The sequence below is a fragment of the Periplaneta americana genome, chromosome 11 (genome assembly GCF_040183065.1).
Source record: "Periplaneta americana isolate PAMFEO1 chromosome 11, P.americana_PAMFEO1_priV1, whole genome shotgun sequence".
Lineage (NCBI taxonomy): Eukaryota > Metazoa > Arthropoda > Insecta > Blattodea > Blattidae > Periplaneta > Periplaneta americana.
In genome coordinates this window covers 82,371,930-82,399,830 of record NC_091127.1, presented here as the reverse complement: position 1 = coordinate 82,399,830, position 27,901 = coordinate 82,371,930, and the positions used below count along the sequence as shown (strand labels likewise).

General features: G+C 34.0%; 2 protein-coding genes across 4 annotated transcripts in view; both read left to right on the top strand.

Annotated features, from left to right (window-relative positions):
- The window catches only part of LOC138709155 (synaptic vesicle glycoprotein 2B), a 342,436-nt gene extending 336,352 nt beyond the window's left edge, over positions 1 to 6,084 (top strand). For all 3 annotated transcript variants that reach the window (XM_069839698.1, XM_069839699.1, XM_069839697.1), the window contains one exon: positions 1,489 to 6,084. In XM_069839698.1, coding sequence (XP_069695799.1) covers positions 1,489 to 1,544 — 56 coding nt within the window. In that variant the 3' untranslated portion in view covers positions 1,545 to 6,084. The remainder of the gene's footprint in view (positions 1 to 1,488) is intronic.
- LOC138709157 (lipase 1-like) lies at positions 1,557 to 24,167 on the top strand. Its single transcript, XM_069839700.1, has 4 exons — positions 1,557 to 1,616; positions 14,009 to 14,093; positions 16,361 to 16,506; positions 19,172 to 24,167. The coding sequence occupies exons 1-4, from the start codon at positions 1,590 to 1,592 to the stop codon at positions 19,340 to 19,342; spliced, it is 429 nt and encodes a 142-aa protein (XP_069695801.1). The 5' UTR covers positions 1,557 to 1,589; the 3' UTR covers positions 19,343 to 24,167.
- Positions 24,168 to 27,901: the final 3,734 nt, after the last annotated feature.

The following is a 27,901-nucleotide window of genomic DNA, read 5'->3' as shown; positions in this document are numbered from 1 at the left end:
TCTATATATACATACACACGTGATTTACACAATGAGTCGAGCTTCTAAATTAGTAAACTTACATTTAACGTTTTTCATGTCAAGTTCAGCTGTAAAATGTCATTGCTATTCACCAAGTATCAACACCCCTAAAAATGGCACGCAGCTAATTGGACTGTTCCTAAACTAAAGAGTGGGCAAGGCAAATACAGTGCCCAAAGCACACGGTCTGAGGCAAAGAGCTCCGCCTTCCTACAACTCGCACCCCCATCCCTTCCTCGTCCATCGCTGGGCACGAGAAGAGAGAGCCCATTTTATTACCTGTTCAGAAAACTTGGGTTTCGTAGACTACTACACATTCTGAAAACATTCGTAGCAATGAAAATGTGACACTCTTTAAGTTATTATTTCATAATGCAATTAAATTGTATTATAATATAGTCATAATACGATAATAAACATCACTGGGAGGGCACGTGCCCATGTGCCCCTTAATAAAAGCCGCCCCTGGTGGAAATGAAGAAAAAATATAGTTTACAGTTCATTAGAATATAGAGTAGAAGTTTCGGAAAATGTCTTAATATATTTCACTTACAGGCCTATCAAAATGTTTTACTATAAAATTCTTCACACTATTGTCCTACCAGTATTATTGTTCCAATTACTTTGTATAAAGCTTATTGCACTATTAAAGTGTATTTGGGCATTAATTTATTTATTGTTTATATGCCTAAGTATAGCCTAGTACATTAACCATATACACACACCCTTTCTGGACTCTTAAATGACTGATGTGTAACAAAATGTGCCACAGTAATATGCATTAACAATGTAAGTGCCATAACTTGGCACTTAACTGATTGATGCGTAACTATAATGTGATCATTTCTATTTTGACTAAGTGTAATATTGGAATATCGGCTATAATAGTGCGTATAACTCACTTGTATGCACATAGTATGAATCAGTACATGAAACAATTATATTTGTGGTTATCCAGTCCGCAAGAATTAAGTATAGGTCTCCAGGATTAAAAATGTTTCAAAATCTTCTAATGCGTTTTTCTCGAAACTAACAGAATGTCGCATAGTTTGTTAATGCAGATGGCCGTCCAATTGTAACTTGACCAAAAGACAAAAATGATAATGTCTCTAACAGTAAATATTGAGAAAGATACTCCTGTGGTGTTAGCAATGGCGGCTAGTAAATTAAATTCATGGAAGAGTACAAAAGTTGACATCGAAAATGATACGTTTATGTTACAGTAAACTAACGATAATATAACTAAACATTTCATATATAATCGAACTCTATCCTGTTGTTTCTTTATTTTTAAAACACATACAGTAAATTACCGTTTTAGAGGCCATTTTTAAAAGTAGATCTTTTAACACTAATCAACTTTCAGAGACCAGTACCAAAATTTTACCTTACAGCCTAGATATAATAATCAGATGTAGAAAATATGAAACATAGGAGTATATAGTAAAGAATTGTTTATTGTTTCAGGTGGAGGTCTACTTTGCCTGATATTACCAAACACAACTCGGGAACCACTTTCTTGACACCTACTTACACACAACTCACGGCATATTGAAACTGCGCAGCAGATGCTGCATATCAACCCATTGAAACAGGTTGTTCTCAAGGTCACAAACATGATTACAATTAGTGACTTTATGAATTATTGTCCAGCAAGAGAGAAACCACATGAGATCTTGGGTAGACATCACATAATTCATTACGTATACGCATTGTAAATTCAACAACTTTTTTTAAGAAGGGACAGTTGTTCAATATTTTTGTAAATTCTTTATGAATAAGTCAGTCATTTATAGACAGTGAGCGTTAGGGAGTTTGTGAGTAAAGAATGAATGTGACAATTGCTGCCTCTCACAAAGATACATTATGAGTAGCAGTTGTAAGACTGAAAGTTTATATCTAAATATTATGAAAATATTCAAGGTTCCTTTTTAATTTTTATCACCATGATAGCAAATACTAACAGATTTCTGCATAATACGCCACGTATTTACATTAGGCTATTCATTGTAAATAAAAACACAATGTTATTAACTTGTAAATTCTTAAAATGATCAGCTGATTCGTGACCATAGCATAAATCAATGAAGTTAAGATTTGAGCATTACATAAAATTTATACACCATGAAATGTGTCAATCACTCTGAATTATAGTTTCATTTATTTTTGTGCTGTATTAAAATATATTTTACCAAAAACGTCAATTATGAGTACGGTAGTAAAATTTTATGAACCTGATTTTCAAAAAGTTTTCATAGGCCTAATTAAAGTTTCATTTAGAACAACATGACTTAGCAGACTAAACTATACTTTACCTTAAGTGCCTGCTGAAATTATAGGTTACTTGCCGGAAAATGTTTAGCAAAGAAATCTTTGACAATTTTGTCGATAATTCCTTCTATGGCACTATGCTAATGAACTCATATAATAACTTATAATAAGAAGAGAAGCTCGAAACAGGAAAGAAGGTGAGGAGGAGATATACAAAATCCTCCTGGTTAACTCGGTGTTTAGAGATCTTTCTTTCAGGAATTACAAATCTAATAAGATGTAACTAAGAAGACATTTTTGCAACTTAACATGATTGAATCAATCCTTCAAATGAGCAAAATTTCACTTACTTTCAAAGTGATCTTGTAATTTTTCCAATGCGCAAGAGAAAATAGTATTACTGGTACTGTGAGAAATATAAATGCAATTCACAAACCTACCTTTTAGTGTATGCTCTACATGAATGGTTCCTATTATTTTGTCATTATGCTACATTCATACTTTAATATTAGTTGAAACTCCACTTATAAATTATTTATCTGGGGAGGAGGAGAAGGGCGGATTCTGCCTTGTCTATAATTCTCACACACTCAATTTGAGTATTCCTAGTTTTCAAAACTGCAGTTACAAACCAATCTTACATACCGAGTGCATTCATTTGTTCTCATGAATTCTGGTTCATGATTTGTATTTCATGTGAGACCTATACTCAGGATACCCAAGTCTTTCATTACACAGTCGTAGGAAAATATGTGTTATATTTAGGGTGACCAGATTCCCAAAATAATAATAATAATAATAATAATAATAATAATAATAATAATAATAATAATAATAATAATAAAAAACGGGATACTTGTTAAAGTTGACACGAATCAACATTTTATCTAAACATTCATTATTACTTGTGTTTATATAATGTAAGTGAGCAATAAGGTCCAGTTTTATTTATTTTAAAGTAATAAATCCTACACTGTTTATAATAACTAGGCCATAGGCCTAATAATTGTGCATAATAGAATAGCATGGATACTTGGCATAAGTCATTGTTAACCATTTTTTATATTGCAACTAGTTTGGATTAATTAGGTTAACTTATCTGTTTAAAAATACTTCAGGTTAATTGGACCTTACATTATATCCATGTCACTGTATTCTGAACTTGTTTCATAACAAAATTTTTTGCTCATATTACCTTTACTATTTTAACATTCTCCATGAAGATGAACTGTACAATCAGCATCATATTTCTTTTATGAGTGAATTTGCTATAGAAGTGTTGGCCTTTCCTTCAGGAAACTATAGAAGTCCATGTAAGACACATTTTTGAAATGACATTTTGTGTTTAACATTGCCTTTATGGAATTCATTACGGTGACATCTGATGGAAACAATATAGAATTAATCATTGTTTTACGTGATTATTAAATAAAATAAAGAAAAAAAAAAATATTTCAACAATAATTTTGGGAAACGGGATATTTGGCGTCCCAAGCATACTTTTCTCGTGACAGGGGATAAGAGGCTGAAAAAAGGGAGAATCCTATTAAAAACGGGACATCTGGTCACCTTAATGTACAACAATAAGCTTATTTGTTGTTAAAGCTTGTGCTATTTTAGTAGCCACAAAGTCATGTCAATGTAATATAATACAATACATTTTATTTTTCTGACATAACAGCAATTGAATAAATGTTTACTAATTGAAGGGCTTAGTGGAAAAAGGGCTATCCCACGTTTTTAAACTTCTGAGAGAAAGAAAGACTCTTCTTTACCAAGAAGGTATGCTCTCCTTTACTTCAATAACAAAAATAACAAAGTTAGGTATATCCTACAAAAAAAAAAAAAAAAACCGTGAATGTATACAGTGCCTGCTATCATATTTTGTAAAAAAAAAATCCTAATGAAAGAGTGGGATAGACCCTTCTTCCACCAAGTCCTTCAATTCAGTATTGTGGAATAAATAAAAATAATTATTTCAAAAGTTTCTTATGAATTCTATCTTCAGATAGAGTACTGTTAGGTAGGTATGTACGATTATCAATTAGGTAACAATATTTTATAATTCAATGTACGGTAGTTATTATTTCCACAGACAAGTCTTACAACTGTCAGAAAATAAGTGTCATGACCTAGTTACTATGACACTTTTAAACATTATCAGCAATGTGAGTCTTTTAATACTGGAACACAATAAAATTACTGTGGAACTCAGTACTGCTAGCAGAAGCGTATATAGTACATAATAGAATTTATACGCTGATTAGTTCTAGAATTAAATACTGCACCGTAATTTATTTTTTCAATCAAAACTCTTTACATTTTGTAGCAACTACCTGAAGAAAATATATGTTTGTTTTATGGTGTAATAAAATAATAGAATTTCCAATATTTTAAAGTAATAAAATAAATCATGCTTGTAATTTACGTTAAATGGTTATGTATTGTCAAAATACCGTAATTAATCTAATCAAATTATTTATAGGAAATGAATATCAGATAGTCCAAAATGTAATGATGTAAATTAGGTACCAGTACAGTAGTAGGTATCTTGCTTGTAAAGAGAAAGGGGTTGACTACAAACAAACATTTTCTTCATTTCATGATCTTAAAGATATATAATTATTAACATAAAACATGAAGTACTTATACACTACAATTTATAGAATGCAATTGGTTGTTTCTGAAGTCTCCCCAACACATTCCACGCTAATTCAGCCATGTAGTAGACATAATGCAGTATTTTGACATCTTATTAGTCACAGAATAATGAAAGCAGACTTGATATTGTTTAAAGCATATTATGTGAAATGTGCGAGATAAAATTTAGGATAAAGTTATCAACATTCCAGAAATAACAGAAATACTATTTGACTACATTATATCACACTTTCACAATCGAAAAGATATTTTCTAACAATGACAAAATAGTTTGGAATGGCCAATTTTAATACAGATCTGTTCAGTATTGCTTTATTTGTATTTAGATTTCATGCCATCTAGTAGTAAATACGAGAAGCGTATGTACTGTAATTTATGATCAGGAATAGAGTAGAGTACAATTCCTATTTCAGTCATTATTATAGCTTTATTCTCAATTATATTCATTAAAAATCGAATAGTGCAATTACATGAAGTGGATATTCCACTTCAGTGTATAATACATAACTGGACTGATCATAGATCCTTTGTTAAAACATCCTAATGCATAAGGACTAGTCCAAAATATTGAAACACATAACAAACACTACCTATGTGTTTCGAAAAAATTAATGAAGATATATTTATGAATTGAAAATAATTCGATGAATAATTTGTCATTTATAATGTAATATTTGAAGTTAATTGAGTCTTAGATATGAGAACTGTATTGCAATTACAATTTTATAATAAGTTTCCTAAGTCAAACACAATTCTAACACAGCAATAATCACAAACCGTTTATAAGTAATAAAATAGTCAAATTTCCTATGACTAAAACACATTACATAGAACTAAGAAGACCAAAATAATATATTTACACGCTGAAGTAACAAAATTCTTAAGTTACATGTACGGTATGTAAAGGCTTACATTGTTCATCAGTATTTTCACTAAGCAGGACTTTATAAATTATTATAAAATTGTAAATGACAAAAATACTATAACGTACAAATTTGCCAATTGTGTAAATCACGAAAGAAAATTAATATTCAATGCTCAAGGATGAATCTTACACGAATTACTGAAGGATGTGTAGGTAATAATGTAATACTGAAAAAATTGTTATTAAAAATACTGTTTTACCATATAGCCAACATGGAATGTTTTATTTTTCACGTAGAACATGTTCAAGCTACAAGAGAAAAAAGTAATAATGTTTCGACATGAAAGATTTACTCTGATGTCACTTGTAGCACCATGAAACAGAAATATAAGATGAACTTCGTGCCTTGTGGTTTTCCACATGGTCAGTATCACTCCATTCTCTAGTTAATGTCGCTCGAAGTTTTCCACACAATAGTTATGGAAATACTGGGTATATGGGTTGGTATATACATAAATATACGCCACCACAGTAGTCCAGTGGCTAGAAGCTGGACTCATAATCCTGTGGACCTAGGTTTGATCCGCGTCATATTGTGACATTTATGACGTGCTGGACAAGCAGATGGTACAGGTAACACAGGGGTTTTCTCCAGGAGCTCTGATTCACCTGTGGCATCTCAACAAATCTCCATCATCATCTCATCTCATTGACTAGCTTCCTATGGTGCACTCTGCACAATGTCTCTGGTAGAGATTGGAAGCTTTTGTTGAGTTCAAAGTACAAAATGTGGGATTTTCAAATGGGAAAATCAGTGTTTTCAATTGAATTTTTCGGTATTTTAAAAATACACAGCTTTAATAGCACGATAAATACCCTGGTTTTCAAAATACTTTTCAGAAAAAATGATTGACATTTTCTGTTGACAAACACTGGCGTTTTTCAGACAAAATATTATTGTATGATGAAAAGAAGTGTTCACAGTCTGCATTTGCACATGACATCCATATAACTAGAAGCACAGATTGTTCAAAATCAGGATAGTTTATGATCATTCGAGGAGGTCATGGCTTGAAAACGGGCCGAAGAGCCATAGATAGATTATGGTCATTCCTTGCAGCACAGAAATAATGTCCACTTCTTCACAGGGCTCAGCTTGTTTTTCACCACTCTCTGCAATTCACTGTAGCCTGTTATCACTGCATTGTCACACAAATTCGAACAGAATTCGATACATGACTGTACTTTTGCTTGTGCAATAAAACCCATGTTTTTTATACTGGAAAGCTCTGTCCCTTGCAGAAATTTTATTATTAGGCATTCTTGTAGCCTTACTTGCATAGGGACACTAACATTCTTTCGCCTATGCGCAACACTATAAACAAATAAAACACGCTCCAAAATAATATGAACAAAGGAAAGCAGGCTAACAACGCTTACCATGCTTACGATACGATTCTCGCACATTGCTACATATGTCGGATATGACGTCAGAAGTGTATTCAGACCAGGTATTTGAACTAAAACAGATTTAGTACTATCGAATGTGCAATACTAGTGACCATAAATATCGACCTTATCTATGCTACGGCTATCAATTATCGATTGTAGTACAACTTTAGTACAAATGATATTTTCTAGCCATTCATTTTCGTTTCTCTTTCATATAATACAATGGAAGGGGTAACAAAATTTCACAGCAGAAGCTTTCACGACTTCCTAAATAATATACATCAAGGTGATTCGAAACCAAAGATTACTAAAATGTTACTTTCGTCCACTGGGCCATGTCTCAGCATGATTATCTAGTTCTGGAAACAGGATTAAGCTCCTGATAGTGATAGGGACGGTGACAGTCTACAACCCCGCTCACAATTAGTGACTGTAGTCTGTCACTAGTATAAGGAACGGTAAATCCTCTTAAAACATCCTGTATAGATGACTGACCTTCCCTATTAAAGGAATCAAACTTTGTGGATTTCCGGATCTCACAGACATAGAGACAAAATTCAAAATTCTGCTATTAAAGCTCTAAATCAACTACATGAATGGAACACATAAAATTTGATGACACTAAATATAAGCAAAAGTAACTACCAAATATTTCCACTTGGCAAACACCGTCCTAGGACTTATGAATCCAAATATCTTGAAGTTATTTTCGACAGTAAGTTAACATGGAGCAACCATTTGAAATATATTTCTGAAAAAGCTTGTAAAAGATTCTCCCCTCTAAAAAGACTAGCAAGAAAGAAATGGGGATGCTCTATAAACACTTTGAACACTACATACAAAATGTTTATATAGCCAGTGCTGACATATTACAGAGAAATTTAAATTACCGGTACAACTCCAATAGACTCTATGAGATTCCTCACTAATACTAATAGCATCAAAATGACAATAGAAGAAAATGCACTGATTCAATATGAAAAATTTGTCAGATTACCAGGAAACAATTGGCATTCATACAGTCCTCTCTGTAGATTAAAAACTGAAAAAAGTTTCATACCCATGATTCAAGAATTAAAACAGAAAATCAACATCCCGAATTTAAAAGAAAATATATATATATATATATATATATATATATATGTCTTTCTCGTGTTAAATTTTACTGTACCTGGTTAACATGTTTCGGCCTGTTAACCAGATACAGTAAAATTTAACACGAGAAAGACATATAATACATATTCCGAAGTGATATAGTGTTAAAAGTTGTGTAATCAAGATGTATATTAAAAGAAAACTTACAAATTAAACCAAACCCTTTAACCCTAATAAATATGAAGTAGAATCTAAATTTAATAGAAGAAATACTGAAATCAGAAGTAAACACTGAAATAATGAAACAATTGTCTTTAGAGACAATTAATATTAGGTACCCTTCACAAAACTGGCTTCATTTATACACCGATGGATCCTTGATCTCAGGGGAACAAGGTGCTGGTGCAGGTGTTACGTGCTGTCTCTTCTCACTTTATAGATCTCTTGGATATGGAACAACAAGTTTTGATGGAGAAATCATTGCAATAAGTGAAAGTCTCAGGAATCTTCTATGCCACATCAATAAATTTAAGAATACAGTTATGTCAGACTCCAAAGCAGCTATTCTATCAATAGTCTCTAGACATACACCTTCATCTCAAACAGCCGAAATAACTAAAATGCTCTCTCAACTAACACAATAAAAGAATTGTATTCCAATGGATACCATCCCATTGCGGTATTCTGGGAAATGAGAATGCTGATGCTTTGGCAAAGGAGGGCAGCACTGCTACTTACAGACCTGTTACTAAATCTACATATTACTCTGCGAAAAGATTTATTAAATCTACATACTTAGACTTCAACAAACAAAATTTGATAACACAATCTCAAGGGAAAAAATGGAACTCCTTGCATCATAATCCGCAGTTAATTCCCGATTTACTACGAAAATCGTCTGTAGCTGGATTTAGATTGGCAACAGGTCATGACTGTTTGGCCAAGCACCTTCATAGAACTGGAGTATATCAGTCTTTTATTATACAACTCAAAGCAAGAAATGGATTCGGAACACCTCAAAATCTGTGCTTCAATGGCTGACCATGACAATACCTTTGAAAAATATTGGATTGCAAGAGGACAAATAACTTTATTGTCAAACGTCTGGCATTAGAAAACATCAAAAACAACATTTGAAGCAATAATGAGAACTGTGTTATATCAATCATAGCCATCCTGCATTATCAGAAGTTGTTGGCCTTTTATATGTATGAAAAAAATGTTATGTTTTATTTAACAACGCTTGCAACTGCAGAGGTTATATCAGCATCGCCGGATGTGCCGGAATTTTGTCCCGCAGGAGTTCTTTTACATGCCAGTAAATCTACTGACATGAGCCTGTCGCATTTAAGCACACTTAAATGCCATCGACCTGGCCCAGGATCGAACCCGCAACCTTGGGCATAGAAGGCCAGCTTTATACCAACTTGCCAACCAGATCGACGATATATGTATGAAAAATGTGTAACATTTTCATTATGATTATGTAACGAAGCTTTCATTGCTTTCATAATATGTAGGCCTACTCATGTTGTAACTGATATAATCTTATATAGAAGATTACATACTGAAGTCCTATAAAAGAAAATGAGTTATGGAACGTTTTGAAGACAGCCAAAAATGGAAAAGCTGCTGGTCCAGGAGGGATAACAATGGAATTAATTAAATGTGGAGGTCCAAATATTATAAGAATTTTAACTAGACTTTTTAATCAGGTAAATGAGGGAGATCCAATCCCGACAGACTGGAAATGTCATACATTAGTGCAATATATAAAAATAAAGGGAATAAAGGAGATCCAGCAAATTATAGAGGCATTAGCGTCATGGCAACAATTAGTAGGATTTTAAGTACCATTATTAAAATTAAATTGGAGGAAATAATAGGACATAAAATATCAGAAGATCAGGCAGGTTTCACAACTGGTAAATCATGCTTGAACAATATATTTGTGATCAAATTATTGAAAAAATGGTGGCAAAAGGGAAGGAAGTACATAAGGTATTTATTGATCTTGAAAAGGCCTATGATTTTATACCTATCAACAGACTTTGGATGTCAATGGAGCAATTTGGAATCCCTAAAGCTCTCATTACTTTTATAAAAAAGCTGTATGGATGTAAGGCATTTGTTAAAGTAGGAAATCGATTATCATCAGAATTCATTACAACAAAAGGATTAAGACAGGGATGCGGGATGTCACCAACACTGTTTAAGATATTTCTAGAAGATATACTAAAGTCATGCAGAGGACTGGGAGTGAATATCAATGGTCAGTTAATGCACAATTTATTATTTGCAGATGACCAGGTTATAATAGGACAGGACAAAGAAGACATAGAATATATGATCTGTAAATTAATGGATGCATTTGAAGCAGGTGAATTGAAAATAAATATTGTTAAAACAGAATACATGGTAATTGGAGGAATTACAGAAAATCTACAGATAAATGATGCCACAATTAAATGTGTTGAGGAATTCAAATACCTGGGATCCATTATTGACAAATCTGAACATGCGAAAAAGATATTATTAATAGAGTAAATTGTGCTAGGAAAGCGATTATATCCCTGAATTGTGTTTTGTGGAGTAGAAATACAAAACAGTATATTCTAAAAACAATAATCGAAAGCATACTTACATATGGAGGGTACACAGGAATAACGAACAAGGTCCATCAAAAATCGAAATTGAGTTAATAGTGCCATCTGATAATGGTAGGGGAGTACTTTCATGTGGCTGCATTGGTTTTACGTAAGAACGAAAATTGTCCTCAGTATTCTGCGTTAAAATTTCTGTATACTTTGGAAGAATGAACAATGTCACATTCATCCCAAGAAAGAACGAACAATGTCCATTTTAAACACAGAAACTAATGCAGACAACTGTTACAAACTTGATCTTAGAGTCATAGCACATTGCTGGTTAGTTTATTTTTACATATGCCAATACGATCTGTATTATACAATAATAATATTATTAAATGACTGTATGATGTTTAGCTGTTATTCCATGTGACAATAAATTCTCTTAATTTTCATTAGAACTACTTGTGAGCATAATACAAACAGCTGTACTATTCCAGTGTTCAGATGTCTGTGGTAGGGTATTGATTATTTCCTTTATTATACGTTTATGGTACATATTGTAGTGTTTGTGGTTAGTGCAATTTATTTTTATAATGTCTGACGTTAGAGAAAATGAATTAGCCTATCCGGACCCATTCCATGTTCTGTAAATTCAAGGAAGAGAAAAGTTACAGGACGTGTTACAGATGCATAAAAATTCGTGCTATTAGTCATATTATGGGAGAAGACTGTAAATGTTCTTGTTTTCCGAGTTTTCAGAAAATAAGCCAAAGTGAAAGAAGCGATCTTATTAAACATTTCAATGAATTAGCATCATATGACACTCAAAATGCTCACCTTTCAGGACTAATTTCGGTACTTCCTGTGCAAAGAAGAAGATCCAGAAAAACACAAGCCGAAGCTGATTTTCATAATTTTTCTTACAGATGTAAAATGCGAATAAACAAAGATGGGCAAAATACTGATGTTCCCGTTTGCTATAAAGCATTTATTGCTCTACATGGAATAACAGGCAGACATTTAGTCACTTTGTAAACGTCATTGGCTACTACTGGAAAAGCCCATACAGAAACAAGAGTTAAACATTGAAACAGGCCTCACCAAATGAAAGGAGAGATTTTATCTAAAATTTGTCAGCACATTCAATCACTTAGAGGTCAGAAAGTCCACTAATCTCGTCACGATAGCCGAAGGTAGTATCTTCCAGAGGACTTGAATATTTCTAAGCTGCTTAAGTTACACTTAGAAAAATTTCCTGCGAACCCTGTGTCTTACGAGCAATATACAGTAATTTTTGTCACTAAATACAACATTAGCTGACATTTCACACATTAAATCAGAAATTTCCAATGAAAAAGATGCAAGTAAATTAGATAATTTTGAGAAGGAAAAACAAAATTTGATTTGAAAGAATGAATTGCACAAGAGAAAAGGACAGAAGTTTTATGAAGTAAAACGGGCTGAACGTCTAAAATCCAGGAAGTCAGAGTATAAAGAGGTTAACTGCATGGATTTCCAAAAGAATTACCAGTTCCAAACTTTTCAACTATTGAGGGCTATTATCGTCGACAGCTGCCCTTTTATTCTTGTAACATACATACGCTGTCAACAGGAAGATTTGTTTTCTACATGTATGACCAAAATATTTAAAGTAAAGGCTCTGATGACGTTTGCTCTACGTAAGTTATGGCACCACTGTATAAATATTGTACGAAGCTGCGTTGGTGAACTCTGTATCTTCTACGATTCTTGTTTCGGACAAAATAGGAACTTCACGGTATTTAGATTTTGTCATTATGTAGTACATACTAAGAAGAGGTTTGATGCTCAGTGGATCACATTTCCCACTCGAGGCCACTCGTACCTGGAATGTGACAAAAACATGTCAATCAGAGAGCAAGGTGTGAAGTACCCGATGACTGGAGGCAAGAGATTGCGAATTCTAGGAAGAAACCAAACTATTCACCATTGTAAGCTGTAAACAGCTACAAGGCAAAGTACAAGGAATTACAAATTTTGAAAAAATGTTTGTTCTCCAACTGCTAGAGAATATTTTAGTCTTCCTCCCACCAATGACGAGTCACAAGAAGTCCATAACAGTGAATGAGACGATTTTATAGTTCAATCTATTCATTCATAATGGAAAATTCAGTGCAATTAGATTAGTTTGTAGATTTGTTTTTCAATAATTGTTTGGAACAATGAACACTCAAAAATAAAAATATTTATAATTGGCCAACAATATTTATACCCTTTAAAAAGAATACCCTACACGAAAGTAAACATGTGCTACATTGTTTGAAAATATTATGCCTGATTCTATTCCCAACAAATATTCAATTAAATTGTGACAGTGTTCGTTCTTCCCGTTTATAAAACGTAGCAAAGTAGACTTTTTGCAGTTTTGCATTGTTGTAATTCATAAAATCAAAAAAAATATTTTGTCACATATTTGCTTTATAATGGTACATTCTTGTGTGATAAAAAATAACAATAAGTTAACAATAAACTATACGTTTCAAGTCCTCAAACTTTAAATTTCATTTATCTCAAAATTATTCTGAATGGACCTTGTTCGTTATTCCCGTGTACCCTTCATATGGTTCAGAAAGTTGGACAATAAGTGAAAAAATGCAGAAAAGGGTGTTGGCGACAGAAATGGACGGATTACGAAGAATTATGAGGATATCCAGACTAGAACATGTAAGAAACACATATATTAGGAAAGAAATGGAAGCAGATGAAACTGTTATGGACAAATAGAAAATAGGTCTTTACAGTGGTATGGACATGTACAACGGATGTCGGAGGAACGGTGACCTAAATGTATCCTCAATTGGACAGTGCCAGGAAGAAGAAAGCTTGGAAGAGCTAGAAAGACATGGTATGAAGGAATACACACATACATGGTGAAGAGGGGCATGGAAGAGGGACAGTGGGAAAATAGAAAGCTCTGGAAAGCAGGAATCAAAGGTGAACTGCTGTAAAGTGGAAAGCCAGTAAAAGTGAAAGTAAGTATATACTGTACTGAAGTCTTCTTTCTCCATTACAGACTCTTTTGCCAGTCATCCTTTCTCATACTCTGGCAGGATGTATGACCAAGACAGTGGCCCACTATGGTCAGGAAGTCTCTGCAGGTATTTCAACCTAGAGTTCTGAATGGATTACTCGCTTCTTTATCATTTTAAACGTTTGGTATATTTAACTGAAGGTGTCGGTCAGATATTCCTCTTTTGGAAATATACATACATACATACGAATATTTGTAGGTTCGTCATAGTTACTGATTGGCTTCATCACTAGTGTATTGTTTAATATCTTCCTCTACATTACATACACTTATTCTACGATGTTGAAAGCTTTTATCATATGACAATAGGTTTATTCCAGCACGGTTCAGAATCGATTCTGAACTGTCTGCTCATGCGCAGTATCTCAATGTGCAGTATCTCAACAAGACTTGAACTGATTCTAAACTCCCAGTTTTCTGTTCCAATGTGCTTTCGAGCTCATTCGGAATGAGTGAAACTGGTTTTCGATTAAGAGCAGGAACTGGAAATTCTGAACTGCAGACGCATGCACAGGTGGCTTACTCTGAGGTTGAGGTTAAACTGCTTTGAGACTGGGCAGGTTAAAATTAAAAAAATAGTCGATCATGAGTGATTTGGAAGGTGGTAGTGATATATTTTATGATTAATTAAATTCGGAAGATAAATATAATTTTAGTATGAGAAGAAGCTCCAAAGGCTGTGAAAGAACAGTTCAAGAAACATTCCAACAACGTAAAATCCCGAAAATGTACTAAACTAGCGTATGTGTCGAAAAATGTTTGGTATTAGTTCATAATGCATTCTTGAATTTCTTGCTGGAACAAATCTAATATTGGAGGAAGGACAGTAATCAATTTAAGTAAAAGTTACACAGTCGACAAATTGAAATAGCTCTCCTGGGGGGCAAAAAACAAAAAGCTACTTAACCAATTTGGATAATTCCTTCTCTACTTGAAAGTGTAGTTTCTCTAGATTAATGTAATGTCATATGCCATTACGGTAACTCCTAAGTGAATATCAAGCTCTTAGTCATCCGGCCTCTCAATTATCCAGCCTCTTTTTAGTGTAGTTTCTATCACTTGTGCTGTAACAGTTTTCTGAAAAATTTATGTGTACTACTTCTACACGTAGGCCTGTAAATACTTATAATGGGTACACAGGCGCCGGCCAAGTGTAGTTTCGACTTAAAAGTGCAAGTGGAGTTGTTGCCACAACATAACAATACATTTAATGTCATTTTAAGCACTCTCAGTAATCCGACACTCTCGCTAATCCGGCATCCTTTTGTGTAAGGAATAGCGAGATTAGCAAGAGTCCAGTGTAGTATAAAAGTGACACAATTACTACAATAACTTACACAAATACACTATGAGTATATTGACAATAAAATACACAGTGAGTCCTTAATAATAAGAATAATTTGACCTAATATTCTGTGAGGGATGCCGAGTACCTCTAAAATTAATTCTTAAAATGTAATTGTTTATCTTGAAAATACCAATATTGTGCTACAGACATTTTAAAGAACGTGCTTATAAATTTTGAATTTATCTTTCAAAATGGCTGAAATATATCCATTTTACTGAATTAATGTATCCTGCTATTTTCTTTTTATTTTTGGGGCCAATTTTTTTAAGTAATCTCAAATTTGAGTTGTTGTAATAATGATATTTCTACATACAAAAAATTAAAATTGTAGATCAATTAGGGAAAAAGTCAAATTTAACCATAATCTCCTTTTAATTACACTCACTGATAGATAAATCTTTTTCCATCTTTTTTATCTGCTTAACCTCCCCATTAGTCAGACTTGGTAAGTAGATGTAGGTTTATTCAGAAATTATACATACAAATGCATCACATTATCAAAATTTGTCCTTAAATGGAGAGCATGCATCTTTTGACTGTAGGCCTATGTGCTTTGCACATCCAGTCCTACTTTGTAGGTTTTACCCTCCTCACCTATGATTGAAATCCAACCACTCTCCACAAAACACACAGATTAATAAGCAAGTGGCATATACAAAACACAATATTATAACCATACACACCACTGCGAATAGAAGAGGGAGATTCAACTAATCGCACATTAGATATCTCGCAATTGCTTGTCTACGTGGTCATGGGATTGGCACGACTCAGACCACCGCTGAGGATTCACAGGACAACTACAAGACAATGGACGAACACCCAATCCCATGGGCGGTATATATATTTCATCTGCTTGTTAAATTTACAGAACTAAATGCCTTACAATCTTGTATGAAGTCGCAATAAGTAAAATTTAATGCAGGAGAGCTAATGAAAATGTAACAACGAATATATTATTTTGTTTTTTTTTTCACCCATTCCAGTTGAAGGAGGCTTCAGGTTGTGGGATTTCTACGCTGGTAACTTGGCAGAATACAGAAGTCTGTTTCCACCATCCTATGATTTAGCTTCCATAAGCACACCAGTGTCACTGTTCTACAGCGACAATGATCTATTTGGAGACCCTACTGTAAGTAAAAACTACACCAGTGCTTTTTTTAAATATACAGAGGGTTCCCTAAGGCATCGCAGTCTTCTGTTGAAGTTTTGGCGAGATAACATTCGTGCACTATGGTAACAAGATGTGCACTAGTCATCTTTAATAAAACTTATTAATATCAGCCTAATTTTCCTTCAAGATTTCAACATTTTACAAATTTACATACTAAATCTTTTTTGTGCCAACCAATATAAAGACTGTCGACTGCAAAACATATATAAATGCAAAAATGTGAAAAGTTACATTCCATCGTAAAACTGTTTTGATGCAGGAGAACTATGGAGCAAAGAAAATCAAGTTAGTTGTATACCAAAAATCTTTAAAACCAATTAATTTTATCAGAATACTATAACTCGTAATTTGCTCAAATGACAATTTTCACCTTTTGTGCATTTCTGAAAGTATATTCACAGAGAGAGAATTAAGTAAGTAAGTAAGTAAGTAAGTATGTGTGTATGTATGTATGTATGTATGTATGTATGTATGTATGTATGTATGTATGTATGTATGTATGTATGTATGTATGTATGTATGTATGTATGTATGTATGTATGTCTAATGCCTACCTACTCCACTTTACGCGATTCGGGTTCCGCATATTGTGGATAGATGGCAGGACTGTGACCCATTTTGTAGTTGCACACCACTCAGTGGGCTACGCTGTACATGATGTGTATCTGTAGAGAGTTATGTAGTGTATTAGAGTGAGTATATGTATAAATGTTCATGTATGGATTGAATGATGATGAAGATGAGGAAGGGAGAAGGGGAAACCCGGTGTTGGCATGCAGCCTGCTTCTCTCGAATAGCACCAAGTGGGCCGACAGACTTAACATCCCAATCTGATGGACGAATCACTATCAACAGTGACATAGGCTTTCTCTTCATAAGTACTGCAGAGAGATTTGGGGTTTAATCCAGGCATATCGCTGCACAATCCAGTGGTTAGAAATTGTGCACTGCCATCTCTCCTAGTCCCTAGGTGAGATCGAACCCAGGTCGGTTAGTCTGGAGGCAGGCACACTACCACATAGCTAACTCGGTGGACATAATACAGAGAGACAAGTAAATGGTTTCGTAATAGTCCAATATTAGTGCTGGTATTCTAAATTAAGGTTTACTGCTTTGTCAGTACATGGAGCTGTGGATATACTTTCAAAAGTGCGCAAAAAGTGAAAATCGACATCATAGCGAGTACGAGATTTTGGAATTAAGGTAACTATATTCACGCTAGTAAATTATAATTTAGTGATTTCCTGAGTAAGAAATATATTTGACAATATGATTGACTATGGGTGTATTTATACGAACTAGATCATTAGCTCATAGGCCTAGTGTTACGTGTGGTGGTAATAATAATAATAATAATAATAATAATAATAATAATAATAATAATAATAATAATAATAATAATCATCATCATCATCATCATCATCTAATAACTAAAAAAAAAAAACACATAAAAATAATAAAAACAGCAATTTTAATCTGCCCCACAGCTTCGTTCACCATAAATATTACAACTGCCAAGGACTGAATTCTGAGCCTGTTGCTATAAAATCTTCTTGAAATGACAAATGATAGAAGTAGGTCTACAGATAAAAGTAGCTAGCGGAGTTCTTGCAATTCTCATTAAGTGAATCCAGTTTTTAAAACAGTGGCTTGCAAGCTTTTACAATTATATAAATAAAAATATAATATAAATATAAATTATATAAATTTAGCTTCCCTTATGAAAAGGTTGCCAGATTTGACAAAGAGTATTACATATAATTTGGAAACACACCCTAAAAGATAAAATTATATACATTTGAAATGGTTAGGGAATCGAATATACAAAATGTCAGAAAAATTTACACCTAATTAGCGTTTGTTACCAAATTTGAGCACATTTATAAAGCACTGAGAAAACAGCTATAAATATATCGAGATATTTTGTAGTTTCATATCACACAAATAAAAGAGTAAAATTAAAATTTTTAATTGCCAGTATATGTTTTACATAGAACACTGAAAGGAACTTAGAACTTGAGCAATGAGATAATGAAGTATACTCGTATATCTACAAAATCTGTAGTAATGAGGTCTCATACGCTATATAAAACATTTTGGAGATTATACACCTTTAATTTTCAACACTTATTTTTTCTTTAATTTTTACACTCAACGATATTAATATTAGGCTATTATCACTTCTTGTGTTACTTGCATAATGCATGTTGATCGCAATAAACTGAGAAAATTTAAAAATAATCTTTTCTCATAAAAAAATATACTTAGAAAACAGGTTTTGAAGAGAGAACTCGCATATCTTACTTAAGCATCGTCCATTTAAAGGTCATAAAGAACCTCTAAGAGCAGATGTTCACTATTTGTATACTGTACCTATATCAACTGGTTCAGAATCGTATGCAGGGTATACGAGTAAGTTCATAAAAGTGGAAAAGATATTAAAGAGTAATGTATCACCTTCTCTGCTTTTCACAGTCACATGCTTTCGCTCATACCTTAGTGGAGATTTGTTCACTTCTCCTGTCAAAAGCTGATACAGATGTTTGAGCTAGATATGGTACTGCAGCTTTAGAAAAGTTGCTATTACAGTCATAGCTCTAAAGAGTTGTAATCTCTCTTTCAGGACGTCCACGAGCTGAACACAGCTTTGGGTAACTCCCTGGGTGAGTACAGAGTACCACTGTCATCTTTCGCTCACATGGACTTCTTGTGGGCAAATGATGTGAAGACACTCTTCAACGATGAAGTTTTGGAAACCATCCAGAATAACAGAAAGCAAATGTCTGTGCCTTAAATCGACTTCATATAACAGTAATTAAGTGACATTTTAAATTTCTGTTTTACATGAGCATAATAATGTTTTCTTTTTTCGAGACCTGTTCCCTATTCATCCCTGGTTGCATTCAGCCTACAGACTTCTTGTCCTTGTCCATATTACCTCTCTACTTTAATTCCCACTTCGTTTCATCACAGTAAATGTTTACTTATAATGTAAATCTTTACCTAGACGTTTCCTTTCTTCATTGAAATGTAAGAAGAAACACTGAATAGTGAATTCTTATAGGGTAAGGTTGCCTAATTCTGTGGCATATTTAATAAAGATATATTTATGCCAAACTTGTACTAAAAATTTTCAAATAGCACCTAAATGACGTTATTTGGACCTTTAGCTACAGTTTTTACAACATTCAGTGTCAACAGTTTCACAAGTTTTATATATAATATATGATTCTTCATTGTTATACAGTGGCTCCTAAATCCGTGACAGGGATCCAAATTTCGTGATAGTGGTTTCCTAATTCCGTGAAACTAAAATAATCCTCATTAACTGCTCAGAAAACAAACGTGTATTTGGAAAAACACTTTAAAGTCATGATATATTGTTTTAATGTGGATTAAGCAAGAAATTACAGCATAGAAAAAGGGCCTAAGTGACAAATTTCATAAAAAATACTTGTGTAACTACAGAAATACATATTAGCCTACATATTAATATATTATAAACAAAATAAACTGAAAGTTAAATTCAATACAAAATTAAATTTGAATAAACTGAATTATAAGTTTATAACACAATCATTTCTCATTATCTATATTCCTAACAGCAGTAATTAAGTTAAATATATGCCCTATTATTTTATTATAATTATAATTGATGTTCTCTATAACTTATTTCTATTATTATTTCCACGAACTATTTTCTTTCATAGACATTAATTTTCACAATTTTGCGTTGCCATCACTGGTCGAGTGAGCCAGGAAGGAGAAATATGAAAATAAATCCGAAAATGGGAAAGCTCCTGTATCATTGTTATTGTCTCACAATGTTTAAATAATCATACACACTGATTCAGCTGACTATAATCTACAGTAATATATCATTTTTATAATGCTGCATTAATTCTTACCTCAAATATAAAATGTTTCTTCAGGAGCGGTCACGAGAGAAAGAAAAACTTACTGGTCAACCACCTTTCACTGAATAAAATCTTCTGTAGTCGACTGCTTCTATTCGAAAGGCGGATAGTCAATAGAATTGAAAAGAAGATATCTCTTGGCATCAGTTAGGTATTTCAAAAACTTAAAAGTCAGAGACCACAACTCCATGGCAATCAATTGAAATTTTATCACAGGATTAGGGTATCACGAAATTAGGCACCTTTACCCTATAACTTATAATTCAATTGACTTCTCTAATCGCTAGAAGAAATTTTATTATAAATTAAATCTGATGATAAAATCTACCTCAGTATAGATGAATACCTATTTTTCAAGCATAAAACAATGAAGTAAGTGTTTCATATCCAACTTTCTAGTACACACTACCAAACTGCACGATTCTAAGAGAAATATTTACAATACATAAATACTTTCATATTAGATATAAATTCATGGAATAGGCTAATACAGGCATCATAATATTTGTTTTGTTCCCACCTCCTAAATATTTCCTGTACTTTATGATTTATCTATCGCTTCCTAGATTTCCTCTTTTTTAATTTCTGACAAGGAAAATGGTAATTACGTCGAAACTATCCCTCAAACTGTGCACACAATTCTGCACAGCAGATGAACAAATATAAAAATATTAGCTGCCCTTTCTAATTGGGTGTGTAAACATATATGGAATCCCAAGATCACTTATACAGAGTGGAAGTGAAATAACCTTGCAGATTGAAAGGGACAATGCGGTACGCTTAAATGAATAGAAAACGTATGTTATGTTTTGTGATTAAATGTACGATTAATTAGAAAATTAAGCTGTAAGCAGAGCGGGTAGAAGAGAAAGTGACGATACTTCCACTAGTCCAGCGGTTCGTCGCAGAGCGGCGCTCGCTCTGCTTTCTGTTCTCAGTTTCAGGAGCGCTATTCGAGTCAATGCAGATGTTTTTAAAGTACCCACTAGATAAAAGTATATTATAGTTTATCACAATATTTTACTTATTTAAAAAATGTAATACTACTACATTAACTACTCTTGAGTTATATCATTCACTCCTGAATCGTAAATACGAGTATAATAATCAACAGTAAACTGGAACATTCTGTCAGCTTCAGAGAGAAGAACGCAAAAAAAAAAAAAAGTACAGCTTCGCAAAACTGAACATTTTTGTGTTGTTGTAAGTACATTTTGACACAAAATTATAGTTTTCGATGTACAAGAAAGTATAATATAATATATCAAATGGAACATTATATTTTCACCAATACTTTTTTACTACTGCCAGTGCGGGTAGAAGCAACGAGTTAGAAAGAGAAAGATATAGAGTGGTCATTGCGCCGCCATGTTTGAAGAAAATTGGACGACCGTCGGTAATGAACTTATGCGCCCAAAACAAAGTGGGCGTGGCGATAACTGACATTAGAATCGTCAGCTGTCTTAATTTCGTTTGCATAAATCAGTTAAACTGAAGTGAAAAACCTAGTATTTCGTCAAATACGTGCTAGGAACTTAATCTAAACTTATGTACGCTAAATTTAAAACACTTGAGCTATTCCTAGAAGGAATGCTTAAAAGAATAACCTAAGCAAAATTGTCATGTAGTATGACAAGAAGTCCTAGCAAATACATATACTGAAGAAAATGTTAATATTCCTAGGTTCTTTTAAATGCGACCTGCAAGATTGCCTATAAAATGAACGAGTATGATTCGGATGAATTTATTAAATTGTTTTCCCAGTCTCTACACGTTGCAAAACTATTTACTATACCATAAGATATAGAATGAAAGTAGGCCCTATCTGTAGTAAACAACCTTTACCTCCAAGCTTGTAACGTGGGTGAAACATGACAAAACACGCTTTCAGTTTTTTTGTTACAGTAAAGTATAATTATTATCGAAATGTGAACGTAAGGCCAACAGCCGGCTGGTCTGTCTGAGCCTTTCAAGGGCTGTGGCACCACAGATAATTATTAGTGTATAATTGAGCACCCTGGTACAATAATGGGGTAAGTAGTTACGAAATATATTCATACTTACCCCATTATTGCACGTGGGTGCTCAATTATGTTCTTTCATGTCCTTCCAGTCAAAATACTAACAATACGACCTATCCCAGAGTTTTGCGTTATTTTGGATGCGAGTGTCGAAATACAATTTTAATATTTGATTGCTATTACTAGGTTTGAAACGAAATTGTAGCGGTTTTATCCGTATTTAGTTTAACTTTATTACTAGTGAACCATTTCTTTGATTAATCGTTTGTCTTCGAAATAGGCCTACTTCTTATAAGCTACAGCTCATCGTCTTCTTGTATAAGCAGTAAGGACAGAAGGAGCAGAAATAAAGGATGCCGGTGTCGAAATACTGTTTTAATATTGTATTGCTATTTGTTTTTCACTGGGTCTGAAACGGAATTGTATTGGTTTTATCCGTATTTAGTTTAAGTGCATTACCAGTGAACCATTTATTTTGTTTATGCCGGGCGTTGTTACACATTTATGCATGAAAAAAAATGCTGCTAATTAACAAAACTATGGACTTAACTTCGTAAAATTTACATGAAATATGATATATCAGTTGTCTTTTTCCTTTTGACATTGCAGTTATATGCAGCACACACAACAGGCATGTTTTTTCTTCGTTTTTTTGTACTTCTTACCTCCGTTATACAACATTGTAAGCAGACGAATTTTTACAAAGGTGGGCGCTTAGCTCAGATCTGCCGTGTTTAGCGGTGGCACCGCAAAGAGCGCTGTACAGGACAACATGGTCACTCTATAGTCTTCTCTTTCTAACTCGTTGGGTAGAAGACGTTACTTCCTCTAGTTCGGTGAAACGTAGACGAGTGGCGCTAGCCCTATTTTCAGTGCCCAGTTTCAAGATCGCTATTCAAGTGAATGAAAAAGGTTTTTAAAAATAACCCATTAGATAAGAATGTATTGTAAAGTACTTAGTTACAATATTTTACTTCTTTAAAAATGTAATATTACTATATTAACAAATTGTGAGTTATATAACACAACCCTGAATAGTAAATATAATAATTAACAGAAAAATGGAACATTGTGCCGGCTTCAGCCAGAAATACGCAAAAAAAGTACAGCATCGCAAAACTGAAAATTTTTATGGCATTATAAAGTACGCATTGACATGAAATTATAGTTTTTATACACAAGAAAGATTGTAATATAATAAAGGAGACACTTTATCTTCACCAATAGTTTTTATCTACTATTTAGTCATTTGTTGCAGTTGTATCTGGTTTATACGTAATTCAGGGGAACAAAAAATATTACGTGCAACTTAGACTCATAAATTAAGCTTCGATATTATATCTATGCTAATGTAAGTTTTGATCTTTTGAAATACCTAGGTTATTTTGTGTTTTGTAAAATTAAAACAATTTGGTAGTACTGTATTAAGTAGTTGTATGCTACTTATTGAAGAATATTAAATTAACGACTTTTCCATGAGGTCTATTACTTTCTCATATGCTCGATTAGGAATCTCTTATGATGTGGAAACGTAATAAACAACTGTAATAAAATTGTAAACCAGATTAAGTTCTAGCCTAGATGCAAAGTAGAATTATACTGTACTTTTCTTACCTAAATAACTTTTACGATAATTACGACTAAAGTGCTATTATTAAAAATAAAATAATTAATAATTAAACATGTATATTTAATGAAGTAGAAGCTAGGTGCTTGGATTCAATTAGGAGTTCACAATTAGCACTTTAATACAGCACATTTTTTAACCGGCACATTGATTGAAAAATCTTCACATGTAGAAAGTCTATCGTAATCATCACAAGACAATCATTTTCTAATTCCAAAATATCGCTCTAGAGGATCCTAGTTAATTTTTTTCTGTCTGAATATATTTAAATCTGCTATCCCACAAGAATTAATATATTTCGCTAGTGCTCTGAATTGTCACTCTAAATGATTCAAGGGTTCTTTCTTAGGCAAACGTGTTCTTTATATTGTCAATTACGTGTCATATATTTTCTAAAATCGTGTAATGCTAGAATCCTTTGTACAGGGCAGACGAGAGAGTCTTTGAGTTCAGCGTATCTGCAAGGTCGTTCATTCATCTTTGAATTCTTTTGTATTTTTCACTTTCCTCGAACCCATCACAGTTTATGACTCTAAAAAATGTATCGATTTTGAAAAACTCACACCAAACAGCTGAAATGCTGGTCTGGAGTTAGTTCATTGGAAGGAATTACGGTCAATGTAACTAGACATAATTTTGGGCATTCAGGTGTGGAGTAATGGTACATAAATGCATACAAGCGCATGATCAACTAAGGTGTTCTTCTGATTTTCGGGTGTCACATCCAATTATTTTTTACTCGGATATTTAACGATGCTGTATCAACTGCTGGATTATTTAGCGTCAATGGAATTGGTCATAGCCAGATGGTACTTGGTAAGGATACATAGTTATGAGAACGGATTGATGTCCTCTTCGTTGGATATTTTCTCTTCTTTTCTTTTTTTAAGATATCGAGGCAAGTTTGGGAAAATATGTGTTATAGCATACGGTTTTGGTCGCCAGTTCTTGCGTGGAAGTCCTACCTCTTTACTGGCAATAATAAATTTATCGGCTCTTACAATCAAAAGTCGCCCTCGGTAGCGCAGTTGATATAGCGCTGGCTTTCAATGCTCGAGGTTGCGGGTTCGATCCCGGCCGAGATCGATTGCATTTAAGTGTGTTTAAATGCGACAGGCTCATATCAGTAGATTTAATGGCATGTAAAAAAAACTCCTGTGGGACAAAATTCCGACACACTGGCCAAGCTGATATAACCTCTGCAGTTGCGAGCGTAGTTAAATAAACCATAATTTTAAAAAAATCACAATCAAAACCGCAGAAAAATGGATATCACAGATATAAGAACGAGCATACAGTTTTCTGTGTTCGTGGAATTGCTCTACACCACTTCTGAAAAATAGTCTAGTCTATGGATGGATAAAAGAAAGTCTCTTCCTTACAGATTATAGAGTATCTATAATTGGATTTACATCAAGAACAAAACAATTAGGCTTATTACTACTCGCTCACATAAACGGCACAATAAAAATCACCCGAACATCACAAGAAATATCTTCTTAATTCCATAGCAGAACGAGTTCTACATGCTCTGTCCACAGTATTAAGAGGAAAACTGCAATCTTAGAACGATCGCCACGCCAATGTTTCGCTCAGTTGCCGCGGCGACACTAGGGGGTTTAAAAGTCCCATTAGACCCTTGCCGAGTTACCACACTTTCTATTCTAAACGCTCTGCTGTAAGTTCCAGCAGTCTGGCAACATCACTGCTAAGTATCCTTTCATATCGCAATACAGATGTAAGGCGTCAATGAACTTCAGCATATGTGTACTGCCTTGTGCTCCCTTCTCTAGCTACAACATTGCGATGTGGATTGCATCATTCAGTGGTTTGAAATTAGTGCTTTTTAAAATTAGATTTACACGAAAACTGCCCACATTATTGAAGTACGACAGAGGGATAAATGATTCTTAATTAGAATATCTATTAATATGGACAAAAATCACGATCCAATTCGCAATAGTTGCTAAATAAGAGGGTGTTAAACATTGTTAAACATTTGGGAAAAACATTTTTTTCTGAGAAAACTATAAACTTTCCATCAATATGGGATTAGAATTTTTGTTACATGCAACATGAGCTATTCGCTCTAAAAACAAAAGTCTACAAATTAAAATTTGTTGAGAGCTGTTTTATATTTGAAAAGTGATTCTGAATATTTCAGTGCCGCTGATTTCAAAAATGATTTCCGTTTTTTTTCCATCTCATCAGGATTTTTTACAAATCAAGAATAAATATTCACATTTTTTTTAGAAATGTACATATCGGTAGCTCAAGATTTACATACGAGTTAACCGAGTAAAGTTGGCTCATGTGTATCGCATGGAACTCGCATTTTGGAAGTCCATGGTTCGATTCCAGGACCGACCAACCTGATTGTGGTTTTTCTGTGTTTTCCACAGTTACTTAGGCAAAAGCCACAGTCCATTTTTCCTTCCCCTCCTGTGTAGAAAGAGAATTTAGTTTTCATATCATTCATCTTCCCCATCTCATTCAAAATACATATTCAGGTCAAGACACATGTCTTCATCCACTTACGGGAGGGGGCATCCTCTCCGTAACTGTTCCTGGGTTCCCAGCCTTCCGCAATATCTCTGCCAGGATTCATTCCTTAAGAGCACTTCCAAGAGCACTTCGACACCTTGGAAGGGCCGTTGGAATGGATCCTGTGCTGCCTGGTCACCTTGGCGGAAGAACTTAGAGCGGGAGAGGCTAGGAAGCTCCCATTGCGTGAGCAGGTGAGGGGTCACATGTGGCTGGTGGCCTGGTACACCCTCATCCTCATGCATCCCATAACATTCGGGGTGCACAATAGGCCAACATGCTAACGGTCGTCCTAATCCGCCCATAGCCACTGTGATGTGACCTGACCTGACCTAACCTAACCTACATAAAAGTTACAAACGAAATTGTGAGTTTTTTTTATTACCCTATTTCACATTTTAGTTCTACAGCACATCAGTAGAATCTTATTCGTTTGGTCAGGAATGTTTGTCTCTTGGATTTTCTCTTGTGTGTTTCCATAGAATCCCTACACAGCATATAGCAGTAATCTGCAATCATTGGTCCATTCAGGGGCGTATTTTGCGGACTACCGGGGCTACCGGCGGTAGCCCAAGGAAATTATAAAAGAAAAAGTTTATAATATAACATAATGTAATAATTTTGTATTATTAGTTTTACCACAGTAATTAAAATTAAAGTAATTGTTAGATTTATATGCGCTCTCTGCTCTCGAAAAGAAACAAGTTGTCAAGGCGGCATCGCTGGAGAAACCGCTTGCTACGTGAGGTAGCCTGTGACCGTACCGCGCACGCTGTCCTTCGCACAACTGCTCTCTTCTGTTTCCATCGTGGAGTGTAGGCCGGGTGAGTTGCTGCTCTCGTGATCGGTTTCTTCGCAGGCGCGAAGCAACAATACGCTTAGCACGCTAGCTCATGAATGTAATTGTGTTCTTGCAGTGCAGTATTTTAAATTTGTGATTTGTTCGAGTGTCTAAGAGTTATATTAATTGTGAATTATTAAGTTTTTAATTTCCCAATTAAGTGATATTGAGAAAAATGTGGCAGAACAAGTTTCTGGAGAGGTTTGTGTTGAAAATGACTGTGTAATAGAAGGTTTATTAAAAGTGCCTTTTAACTGTCGTACATGCAACGAGGAAGTTGAAATTGTGAAAATGGAAAGACCAACTCCTGAGTTAAATTTGTCCATGGACGTAAAAGAAAAACAGCGTGAGTACACACGCCATTTCACTTCAACATCATATGGTAAGTGGAATTGGTTGTGTG